The 12,756-nt window shown below is 45.2% G+C and overlaps 1 protein-coding gene across 1 annotated transcript in view; it reads left to right on the forward strand.

Moving 5' to 3' along the window:
- The window catches only part of tns3.2 (tensin 3, tandem duplicate 2), a gene marked incomplete at its 5' end in the record, with an annotated part of 43,593 nt that overhangs the window by 11,750 nt on the left and 19,087 nt on the right, over positions 1-12,756 (forward strand). Inside the window, 4 exons of the mRNA XM_080506329.1 lie at positions 2,022-2,864; positions 8,036-8,166; positions 9,369-9,480; positions 9,561-9,629. Of these exons, the coding sequence (XP_080362455.1) occupies positions 2,022-2,864; positions 8,036-8,166; positions 9,369-9,480; positions 9,561-9,629 (1,155 nt within the window). The remainder of the gene's footprint in view (positions 1-2,021; positions 2,865-8,035; positions 8,167-9,368; positions 9,481-9,560; positions 9,630-12,756) is intronic.

Consider the following 12,756-nt stretch of genomic DNA (forward strand, 5'->3'; position numbering starts at 1 on the left):
GTATTTATTAAAAAGCCTCATTCATACTGCACACGCAAGTTGCAGATCATAATTTATATTCCGTCTTCTCAAATTTGTCAATGTCGTTAATATTGAAGAATCTCCAAACCACGGACATAATAGTACGAGCTTTTTTTTCCCAGTGTGAGTACGACACGTTTTTTATTGTATAAAATAAGAATAAAACAAAAACAAACAATAAAACACAAAAGTTAGTAGAAAGCAAAAAAAAAACAAAAGAAGAGAAAACTCAAGAAAATAGTTAGAAAAGAAGAGAAAGATGTTTGAATAGAAATATATATATATTTTTAAAACATTTTTATTGAAATATTTTCTTTGCATTCAAAATGTAAATGTTTTGATCCACAGTTGGTTCTTCTTCACCTTCTTCAGGCTCAGGTTCAAGTTGCAACCCCCCCTTCTTTCTTTCTCTCCACGAGTTCCCGCCTCCATGTTTACATTCCCCTCTCCATATTTGGCTCGAGGTCCTTGTACTTTTTTTTTTTTTTTTTTTCCTTTTTCCACTTGAAAGTACACTGTGCAGCACTCGTCCACCTGTGGTGAATGATCCACCAGAATGCATGACAACACTCTCTATACCTGTGTCAGCCGGGACAGGATGCAAGGGGGGGGTGGGGGTGGGGGCGGGGATTGTAGGGACGGAGGAGGAGGAGGAGGAGGAGAAGGAGAAGGAGGAGGAGGAGGAAGGCACCAGAGGGCCGTCCAGCACCTTAAGAGAAGGAATGTTCTCTGCCCGTCTTCCTGCGGCGGCTTGAGAGGCGACGGGGGGAAAGAGTCTGTCCGCTCTCTCATCCTCTTCACTCTGCCCTTCCTCTTCCACCGCTCGCCATCTCTTCCTCCTCTTTTCCTCTCCCACCCCACGGAGGGAGAGTGGGAGGGAGGGAGTACTCCGCGGCGAAGCTTTCCCACCATCCGGGGGGGGGAGAGAGAGTGTAGAAAGTAAGCCGCCTCGTGCATCTCGGTGTGCGAGACCAGCTGTGAGCTTTTCCACCAGTGCATGTCTGGAATTTGACTTTTTACTGCCTCTCCGGACTCGTTGGGCTCTGGTATGCGCTGCACAGGCGACGGCTTCTTATCTCAGCCCCAGTGGCTCCTTTTCAGTGGCTTTATTGTCCGATTTCACTTGATTTTGGGATTTTTTTTTCACCCCCCCCCCCCAACGAATTGAAAATCCCAGAAAGAGGTCAGGACCTTATTTGTTCCCGCTGAAACGTGTTTTCCTGTTGTGGAAACAGTGCGATCGCGCACTCAGGTCAGTGACAGACGCGTCCTTTGCATGACACACACACCCACACACACACACACACCCGCACAAAGGCGCTCTGTGTTATCTACCTGGAGTGTGTCTGGAGTCACGAACCAGTAGCAGGTATTGACTCACATGTCGGAGTTGGTTTAAAGCGACGCGGCGAGAGCTGGTCTGTTCGCCACATGTACTCAGATGCGCTTGGAACCAACCTGCTCCTCCTCCGGTGGCACGTCGGACTACGTCACCGTTATGGGGAACACGGGTTAAATTCCCGGTACGAAATCAACAACTGGTTGTAGTTTTGTGACGACTTACTGGACTTCCCGGACTTCCCGGAGCGAACCCTAAAAACACACTTCAACGCGTCAACGTTCAGGATTCATTTGGTTCGGTAAAACCGGATCAAACGTCATGCAGTTGCACCAGCTGATGGTTTGGGGGGGCGCTGTCGCTTGAAACCAACACGGTCCGGAGAGGAAGTAAAGAAGAAACACGTGCTCAATTAATTGGTTGGGACTGAAACTGGAAGTCCGGCCGCTTTAGCCTGTGGTGGCTAGGCTACTTAGCTCGTGGCTAATGCGAAGCCACAAACAGAGCGGAGCAGATGTCTTCCTCACTCCTTCTTCTGGAAGAACGTACAAACTCCGAACGAAAAGGCCCGAAACCACACGTTCATCTTGACCCCCCCCCCGTATACCCCGAACTCTTAACGAATGTAAACCTGATACTCCTTGTTTTTGTCTCCTCACAGATTTGCCCCACATCCAGGATCCTGGACATGGCAGCCCGTTTGCTGAAGTGAAGAAGCAGAGGAACAGCGGTGACGAAGGGTCTTCGTTTGCGCTGCCTGCCGGCGGCCTCAGCCGCGGCGACCGGACGCCGTCGGCCAGCAGCGACTCGGGCCTGTCTGTGGCCTCGCAGGGGCTGACCGCCGCCAACCCGAGGAGAGGGGTCAGCCAGGAGCAAGGCAGCCAGGCGGGGAGGCTCGTCCCAGGGCCAAACTTCCCCATTATCCAGCCCCTCCTGGAGGTCATGACGGAGCTGGCCCTGCGTGGCGGGAGTGGGCGGGAGGACATGGCCGGGGACGAATCCGGCCTGGGACACACCATCAACGGAGAGGCTTCTTCGAGCGAGAGGGAGACTGATATACTGGAGGATGACGAGGAGGAGGAGGAGGAGGAGGAAGGAGGGGAGGAGCGCGACGTGGCGGCGATCGGGTTGGAGATGGCGAGCTCGAGCAGCGTTTGCTCCCGCTCCCCCGCCGCCCGGACCCGGTATTCCACTCACGCCTGGGTGCAGCGGCAGCGGCGGATCGAGGACGTCGCCATCGGTAACCTGGAGCGACTGCCGCCTCTGGTCTCGCCGGTGCTCGACGGCACGGATGTCACGCACGGCGGGCCACCGCCCGCCGACCCAGACGACGAAATGGCGTCGCTGACCACGGACATCGACGAGTCCATCGAGCAGCTCAACCAGCTGATTCTGGATCTAGACCCCACCTTCGTTCCGGTTCCGACGCGCTGCTCCCCGTCGTCTCGCTCCGCCTCCCTGCACACCAACGGCCTCAGCCACAAGGGAAACACCCACCTTTCTGGTAGGTCCACTTTACTTTTTCCCCGAACATCGGTCCGTGTCTCTCTGTGGACGATGGCCACACAGCTGCATTCCAAAGGCATCGTGGTGTTTTTTTGGGAGGGGCTTCCTACTTCTGACAGATTTCTTTTGTGTCTTCATGTCATCGCAAACTCCGGTCGTGTGCGTCGAGGAGTCCCAGGTCTTCTTCTTACCCTACGATAATGACAATCACTGTATGGCTGGTACTGTCGCTATCAGTGGGAGACAAGATGAGGATGTTTCATGGTAGAATAGGAGTATTTCCTTCCTGGTGATATGTAAGATGGGTCATCAAAATGTGCCGTTAATTATCTTATGCTTTTGGCGGTTTAGGCCCCGTTTCACGTGACAACACCTAATCTGTTAAAGAAAAGCTACTGACGCTAGCAGCAGCAGGAGGGGCGGGGCCATAGACCTATAGAACTCAGAGTTTTATATCTTAAGTCTATGGCAGGAGTCTACTTCTAAATTTCTACGTGCTCCGTCTCGTCTTCTGCGGTTTTTTTTTTGCGTGTTCGGTGAGTCACAGCGCCCCTAATGGCCTGGCATGTGTACTACATGTACGCCTCGTGTTGAGCGACGTGTGGGCAGAATTCTTCTTGAGAACCCCGGGGAGTAAAAAAAAGATCGTACTGGCTCGTGTGGGCGGAGCCTAAAAGTGCACGCCTTGGGTAAACTGACCATTTGCTTTGAAAAAAAACCCAAGGCTTGGCCACAGTAACGAAATCACACCTGTGGCAACACGCCGGAGCTCGATCACAAACAGAGAACCATTGAGGACCCGGACTGCGGGACCGAAGCACCGCGGGATTGTGGAGATGTGTGTGTGTGTGTGTGTGTGTGTGTGTGTGTGTGTGTGTATGTGTGTTTGCTGAGAGGGTGGAAGCATTCGATTAAACAGGTAGTGGATGTTCCTGCTCTGTACGCATGGTAAAATCAGGTGACCGGACTCAATCTGAATGGAAATATACAGAGTTGTAAGAAAAAATTCAAAATCAAATCAATCAAAAAAAATAAGTTAGGTGAAGTACTACTTCTATTGTTCTTCTGTCCTGTCGGTGTTACCAGCCTATTAAAGGAGAATATGAGCGTTTTTCGTCAAGTATTCCTCAAGCTAAAAATAAATCCTGGTTTGGGTAGGAATCCCTTTCAAACCACAAACAAAGGCTCTGCCGAAAATATTAAGACTGCTTGATAATTTAAGTCCTAAAAATGTTGGGGAAAAAATCCATGGTCCATTTAAATGATTAAATACACAATATGTACTGAATATCGTGAATATAAATAAAGACACGTTTGTAAGAAAACATGCAGAGCGCAACATAGTGGGAGGATCCAAAACAGTTTTTCTATAAATTGCTTTTCTTAAGTTTAATCAAAAGATCTATATTTATTTATCACATAAACACTTAATGATCTCATCCCAATGTGCTAAATACAAATACTGAATGCGGCCTTGCGAAACGCTATAAATCTAGTTTTATTTTCATTTAGTCATTGCTTATCGACATCTAACCGCTTCTTAAACATAAACATTGTCTCTAATATTAAGAAATGATCCAATTCAAAGTATTTTCCTTCCTCCTGTCACTGGAAACGCTCATATTTCTGTGCACCATTTTCAAAATGCCACTCCGGACCGGAACTCGCCGTGAACGTCCCGACTTGACAACGGGCGCCGCCTCTACGGTCTTGACCTTGCAGCGTTTCCCCTCCTCTTCCCGTCATGGATTTAAATCCCCCACCCCCCCCACCCCCCCCACCCCTCTCCAGCGGGACGGTGCCTGAGGGAAGACGGTGACAACCCGCTCTCCCTGATTCATCATTTTGTGAGCGAGGTCGTAGGTCGTAGGTGCTGCCGAGCACCGGGAACAGCTGGAGCATCAAAGCTGACCTCCTGGTGGCCTGACGACGATTATGACAGCACACCCCCCCCCCACCCCTCTCGCCCCCCCAACACCCCCACCCTGCAGCCCGGGGCGCCGTCAGGTCGATGCGAATCCCTCGGAGGCTCTTGAGGAAATGAGTCGGTGTGTTTGTGTGAACGAGGGTCAGCGTGCCAGGCGACCCGAGGTCGAAGCCCCCTTCTCACCCCCCCTCTGGCCCCCCCCCCCCTCCCGCGTGGCCTCACGTCAAGCGGTAAATGATGCTTTCGCTTTGCGCCGTGACTGCGAGTGCGTTTTCCACAGGGCTCGCTTTGGGGCAGGAACTCGTAAGCGATGGGGAATGCTTTTGAAGTTCCTGCACGGCACTTTGCTCTCCTCCGTCGCCCTCTCATCATCTCCTCCACATGAGAATACCACCGCCCCCCCCCCCCCCCCCCACACCCACCCCCATTACGCTCACAATCACAGCGGACACGAAGTGATACTTGACGCTGTACAACGCTCAGCCGAGGCCCCTGGGACGACCTTCTGGTGGGGGACAGTCACCGGATTAGTTTCACTTGGTTCACTTCAGCTCTATTGTCCTGTGACGGATACTCACAGTGGAGAGAGAGAGAGAGAGAGAGAGACAGAGAGACAGAGAGAGATACCTTAAATGACCTGTCTCTACTTTGTTTCTACATTCAAATTCTTTTTTTATTTATTTATTCATTACAATCATGTGACATTTCTTACATTTTGTTCCACCACAAACATAACCAATGTCCCTATATACACACTCCGAAAGTCTATACACCTGTTAATGACAGTAAATAATTAAATTATTGCTCGTTATAGAAAATAAATTATCTTTGTTTTTTCTTCACATGACTGTACTTGACTATATATATATATCTACCCCAAATTAGTGTTCCTGTTTTGAATTGATCTTGAAAACTATGACGGACTTTGGGGCCCGTTAACATGACAGTGCTTTAAATATAATCGTAATGTGAAAAAACCTTCACCGTAATAAAAAAATCCAACTTTGTCGTCGGTCCATAATAATGTCAGTGAACTCCCGATTTTTTAATGTTTCTAACAATTTCAAAACGACCAACAGCACCAACTAGTGGCCCAACAGGAAAACTCAGTTTTTCTGTATTTTCTTTGTAAACTGACGTCGTTGGCGTGTAAACGCTAAACTTTCCTGAAACAAAAACAGATTTTTAAAAATGTAATATTTATATTTGATATGAAGCATATTTAATTGAACCTGATTGAACCCTTGGGCTTTCTGATTTTCTGTTTACATTTCTTTTGAGACGCCACCTCTTATTGTGGTGAGACTTGTTTCCTAAACTGACCCGCAGTGGCTTTTATTTGGTGTCTTTATTCCAAAATGTTATCTGTGTTGTACCTCAAACTTTGTATTTGTGACTGATTATCTCTCAGATTGCGTATTTTTGTTTAGTTTTTTTTTAATCGTCAAATTCATTTATTTATTCGGCGCAACTCTCGAATATGTTTGACAATTCCCTCCACCAACAGCTATTCTCAACCTTTTAAGGTTTAAGGTCCCCACAAATCAAACACAACACCGGTTTCACGTGTTTTCATTTTGTTTTATCGTTTCGCTGCAAAAATGCAAACAGCACCCTCTTGTGGCCCAACGTGAAAACTACATCTTTTTCTGCTGTTTCGCCTTCGAAACATCATGGAAACGTGACATTTTTCTGAAACAAAAACACGGAAACGATGCCTCCAAGAGCCGAAACGTGACGGGGAAGCCGACGCTCGTGGAATAATTCTCCCCTGCTGGCGACATCGGGAGCCTCCAAACAGAATGTGGCCGGCGGTCTCCTGAGATGTGCTCCAGTTTCTTGAACTGTGGCGTTCAACATCCGGCTCACAGGCTGAAACATGCCCTCCAGACGGATGAGTAAAATTACAGTGTTATTTTTTTTCAATAGGAATAACTGAGAGTCACGTTGTTGAGGAACCGCCAGTAGACATAACAGGAGAGTTATGAGCCGAGACGTCGGACAAAGATAACATCTTTTATCAGATTTGCCAAATGAAGAACAGAGTCATGTATTTATTTTTTTTTTTTGGGGGGGGGGGGGATGCAACAAACTGCAAAGACGAAATGGCGTCCATAAAAAATTGACGTGATTTCTGGACTTTTTAAAAAATTGTTTTTTTTTTAATCACGTTACTTAAATTTAGATATTTTTTGTGAAACTTTCATTGCGATTTTGGGTGTCGTTTCACACGAGACACTGAAAATGTGACTTTTGAAAATGGCGCCCAAGACAGAACTTTTTGATAGCGCTCTTACTCCGTCTCCATGGAAACGGATTGAAAGTAGATAGACAGTGGCACCACAGCAGCATTCTGTTGTCATACACTGACATCTAGTGGTGCCCAATGGTGATGCACACGTAGTGTTTTTAAAAAAAAATGTTTACGAGTATAATACCAGGGGATATCATCCTATCAAAATAGTAGGTCGTGAACCATCTACCCACTATTGTTGTACATGAATACACATTGATATACGGTATATTTGTTGGGTTTATTTCTCTGTTAAAAGCACCTAGACATGACTGTGTTGTATTTGGTGCTATATAAATAAAGTTGAATTGAATTGAATCATACAGGTGTTCTACCTGCATATTTTGTCCATACGTTGATTTTTAATTTAAGTCGCCCGACTAGGACAAAAAAAGTCATTTATAACTTCAGAAAATACAGTAATCAACTTTGCTGCTTATCCCACATATTTCACACAAAAGTACTGTTTAAAAGTTGTTTTGTTCGAATTATTCAAAGTGTAGCTTCCTGTCAGTCCTGCAATCGACCAAAAACAGATTTCTTAATTGTTCCGGTCACTTTTTATTGTACATATCCAACACGTGTTGTTGTAGGATCCAGCTCGGCGGGCGGCGATCGGCTGATGTCCGAGACGAGAGAACGACCGATGGTTCCAGCAGATGTTTTGTTTTTTTTTGTTTTTTTTAACGACTCGATGTTCCACCATCTGGTGGAGGTGAAGTCCTGTTTAGTCACGCAGGCTGACGGCGGCAGATAGACGCGCTGATAGACGCCTTTTGTGGCAGACAAACACGCCGGGCGGCGGCGGCCGCGGCGTCAACGCCGTTTTTGACTCACCGGCTGATGACGGGCCAGATTATAATCCGTCTCCTCTGTCACCCCCCATCCCCCCCTCCCCCCCTCCCCCACACCTCCCTCATCCCCTCTTCATTCTCTCCTCTCTCATCAGGGTGGAAGCAGCAGAGGCAGGTCAGCGACGTGACGGACTACGCCGCCCCGCACAGTCCAGGATGGACCGGAGGCGGAGCTCCGAGCTCCAGAGGCTCCGTCGACTGCAGTCCTAACTTCTTGTCCTCTCAGGTAAATATAATCTCGTGGGAATCGTGACAACTGGCCTGTACCAGGCAGCAAACGGCATGGAGACTTCAAATCCGACCCAAACAAGTTATACACAGTAAAGCGGCAGAAGAACATACAAAATACAAGGGTAATGCTACTAAGAAACCCAAAATATCACAAGCAGAGTTATTTGGCATCGGCTAAAACAACCAATTTAATATTAAATATAAGATAAATGGTTAAAATGCCACTTGCAGAGCAGATATTGTTAATTATAGATAGATTACCTATAACGCTAGAGCTGAAATAAACCCATTATGAACTTGCATAAGAAGATTTCCAAAGTAAATGTAGTGTATTCCAACAGGACAAAGGTAATTAAATGCACATTTACCAAGAACTAATAAGTTACAATGCTTGAAAAATCATCAACAATGAAATCAATACAATTACATATGACGACACATTAAATAAACCCACAGACCAGTACTAATGCAGAATTGTGGTAAACGCAGCATTTATCACTCGCCATTTATTATCAACCAAACTACCCCCCCCCATACGAAGCAATAACTGTTACTAATATCACTAAACAATCAAGCAATTCAACATTAGTACATAAAACATGATGCTGGTGTGTCATGAACTCATTCACAGGGAAACTAGATACGAGAATCTATAGAATAGAATCATAAACTGCGTCTAAATACGACAACTTGTCAATCGATTGCTCAAAGTAAACCCATTAGGACTTTGGCGCTAATCAATACGACACGAGTCCTAGCGTTTCTCCCCGTTTCCATGGAGACGGGAAACTTTAAGCGATCGAATAGCATCAGAATGCACAATATAGGCTTTAGAAATTGTGAAAACTGCACAAATCCTTCACGTAGTCCTGACATTTGATCATGTGCATGTGGGGGGAAAAAAATACAGTAAACCGCATTTATCTGTGATCACAGTGAGGTTAGTTGTGTCTCTTGTCGATATTCCTCTGAAAGTGTGGAGCGTGGTGCGCCGCGCTGTGAGCCATGAATGGCCCGACTGTTTACACCAAACACAGGCCACAGCCACACACAAGATCACAAGACTGATGTCTGCTGGTGTGTGGGGCCTTGTTGCCTCGTCGCCCTGCAGAAATAGAAAAACAAAAAAAACAAAAAAACAGTTTAAATTTCCTCGCCTCTCTCTTCCTCCCGTTGTGTTTTGTTTTGTTTGTGAAGCTTGGGCATCTCTACAAAACCACCAGCCTGGACGACCGCCGGGAAAAGACGGACACCCCCAACGTCGTCCCGGCGACGCCGGGCTTCCCGGTGTCCCCCCCGACGCCCTACGGTGAGACGTCGGGTCCCCAGAGTGTATGATTGCGTGTATGTGTGTGTGTGTGAATCTCGTCTTTTGCTTTTTCTTCACAGTGAAAAGTTTCTCGGAGTTTTCGCAGCTCAGGACGAGAACGCAGGTGGAGCACCACGACTGGACTCAAGGTACACTGCACCGAGTGTGTGTGTGTGTGTGTGTGTGTGTGTGTGTGTGTGTGTGTGTGTGTGTGTGTGTGTGTGTGTGTGTGTGTGTGTGTGTGTGTCGTCACAGTACTTGAGGACAGGGTTCAGGGGTCGGCTGGAATGTCCTCCAGGACGCTTGGCTGCCATTGGCTGCAGCCGTGGGCACGGCCTCTCGTTGTTGTAGTGGTTTTTTCCCCCTATGGAGGACTGAATGTGCCACAATGTAACAAATACACTATCAATTAAATGTATTAATTTACTAAAATTTAAATTAAATATATAAATGTGTCATTTAGCGCGTTAAATCCATGACCATGAAATAATTTAATATGTTTGTTGTATGTTTTTTACATACAATGAATTCATATTTTAATTAAACAATGACACATTATATATTTAATTCCAATTTCAATTAATTAATGATATTTAATTATTTAATTGTGCATTTATTTATTTAATTTTGGCACATTTAGATCTTGAAATGATTAATTAAATAGTGAAATAATAGTTTTTTTTCCACAAAAGATTTATTATTATTTGAAGTGATTAATGACACATTTTTATATTTAATTCCAATTTTAATAAATTAATGATACATTGAATTAATTATTTAATGGTGTGTTTATTTAAGTTTGGCACATATAGACCATGAAATGATTAAATAGTGAAATAATTGTTGGGTTTTTTTGTAGGTTTTTTTTCACAATTTTTTTTAATTGATATTTGAATGAATTAATGACACATTTATATATTTCAATCCAAATTTTATAAATTAATGACATATTTAATTCACAATTTAATGGTGTATTTATTTATTTTTGGCACATTCAGCCCTCCGTACTCTGCTCAGCTTTGTCATGGAATATGGAATATTATAATAACTCTTTAAAGACTGAGGTTTGGACGTCAGCTGATGCTGGACACGGGTGCTAATAATAGTTGGCAGCCACAGAGGAAGGGACCGCCGCCGGCAGGATGTCCACTCACGTCCTGTTCGGGGAGGGGACCTAAAGGAGATGGGAGGGTCTCTTCTTATTTTTTTTGGGGGGGGGGGGGGGACATCCTGTTTCAGGAGATATGAACCAAACGACTGCAGCAGGAATCGCTGCTGTAGCGTCTCTCAGCGGTCGCAGCTCATATCTGATCCGGTGGTTTGTACGTGATGACGCCTCACTGAGGAGTCATTAAAACAACACTTAAACATGAAAAAATAGACATTTGCATATTTAAATTGATAACCCCCCCCTTTTTTTTTTTTACCCTAACAACATATGTATTTACATAAATGACCAGATAAATGGTTAATGAAATACAAAAAAACCCCCTGAAAATCAAAATCCTGGTTTCACTGGACTCTTTTAAGAAAATTGCTTCGTGACTTGGAGGTGATGTTTTCATCTGCATGTATTTACTGATTGATTGATTGATTTATTGGTATGTCTGTATGCATGTGTGCATTTTACCAAATTTTCACAAAAACTATGAATCCAAATTGCATGAATTTTTCAGTCATGCTTTGTCATCATCCAAGGAACAATCGATTAGATTTTGGGACATTAGCAGCAAACCGTTTCTGAATACATCGCAAAAAATGCAGGGGGGGAAACTGTCCCATATAAAGCGGATGCTAGAGGCAGATCAAAGGAGATCAGCTTCTGTTGCCATGGAGACTCTCCCTGCTCAGTGTTTCACACCCTGATGTTGCGACCTGACAGGCTAGTTAGCATCCATAAGAGCGAAGAGCCATCATGCTAGCGATGCTAACTCAGTTCTGTTGGCGAAGGTCTGCGCTCTACCGAGTGTAGCTCTAGTTCATAAAGTGTGTGCTTGTTTAGAATATTTCCTGTGCAGATCAAACTGTGTTATTCTTTTGTGTCAGTTTGTAGAAAAAAGATTTTAAGAAAGTGTTTGTTTGTCAGCTCATTGAACGAAAACAACGGGTCTCAGGCGTCGCTGGTTCTTCCTCCTGACAGACGTTGAGACTCGTCTTTGTTTGCGTTAAAACGTTTTTTTTTTACGATGTTTGGAGGAGGGGGGTGGAGAAAATTAAAAACTCCCGGGACAACAAATATGTCCGTTAGTCATCGGACACGCACGCCAACAATACGCCGTCAACGTTGTAAAGTCGTGGCTTGATTGAAGGTTCCGGACACGTCGGAGTTTAACCTCTAATCTGCAGAGTCGCGGGCGTGGAACCGACGTGAACAAAACAAGGTGCACATTTTAACGTTTATTTTCACAAAAATATCTTTCAAAAAAATCGTCTTTTAAAAAAAAAAAATTGGTAGAATGTGAAAATTGTGCGAAACATTACAGAAAACGGCGACTTGACTCCTTTATCATCAGGGTAATAGTCACATACCAACACCAAGGGCTAAGAAAATATCCAAACATAGTTGATTTCCTCAGGTTTGTTGGATTTACAGTTTATTGTACGGTTGGTATTGATGAGAAGTGTTATGTAAACATGACTGTTTTATCCAGCAGCTCACTGAGGAGGTGAAGTGTTTTTTTTTTTATTGTGGCCTTGAGTAAACCGCAGACGGCGTGCGGCGTCCTGCTGTTTACTGTAAACGGCGAGGGAGCCGGCGAAAGAGTGATTATCACTGAAAAACACCTGATACTGTGTGTGTGTGTGTGTGTGTGTGTGTGTGTGTGTGTGTGTGTGTGTGTGTGTGTGTGTGTGTGTGTGTGTGTGTGTGTGTGTGTGTGTGTCTGTGTTGCTGGATGAACAGAAGAATTAACAAAGGACAGCAAATATGTTCCCCTGCTTGCCATTATTTTTGCGGGTCAGAAGACAGACAAAGCTTCCTGTTTCCCACGTTCCTGCGACTTTGAAGCAAAATGCATATTTGACACCTTGTCGTTGGTTTGTGCTGCGATCACACCGGAATTAATTATACAATTTAATACAGAAGCACAGTGTTATCTGCGTCAGCATGTGAGTTAACCAGATCTTGATTTTCGTGTGCCGGGAAAATCAAGCCGCTTTGGATGAGACCTTGTTTACGAAGTGATCGGATGAATTATCAGTCCGAGCGTGGCGCCAGGTTTTGTTGTTGGCGTTTTCCTTCCCGGTATCTTCATGGTCGCGGTGATACCATGAAGC

This window comes from Blennius ocellaris (genome assembly GCF_963422515.1).
Source record: "Blennius ocellaris genome assembly, chromosome: 12".
Lineage (NCBI taxonomy): Eukaryota > Metazoa > Chordata > Actinopteri > Blenniiformes > Blenniidae > Blennius > Blennius ocellaris.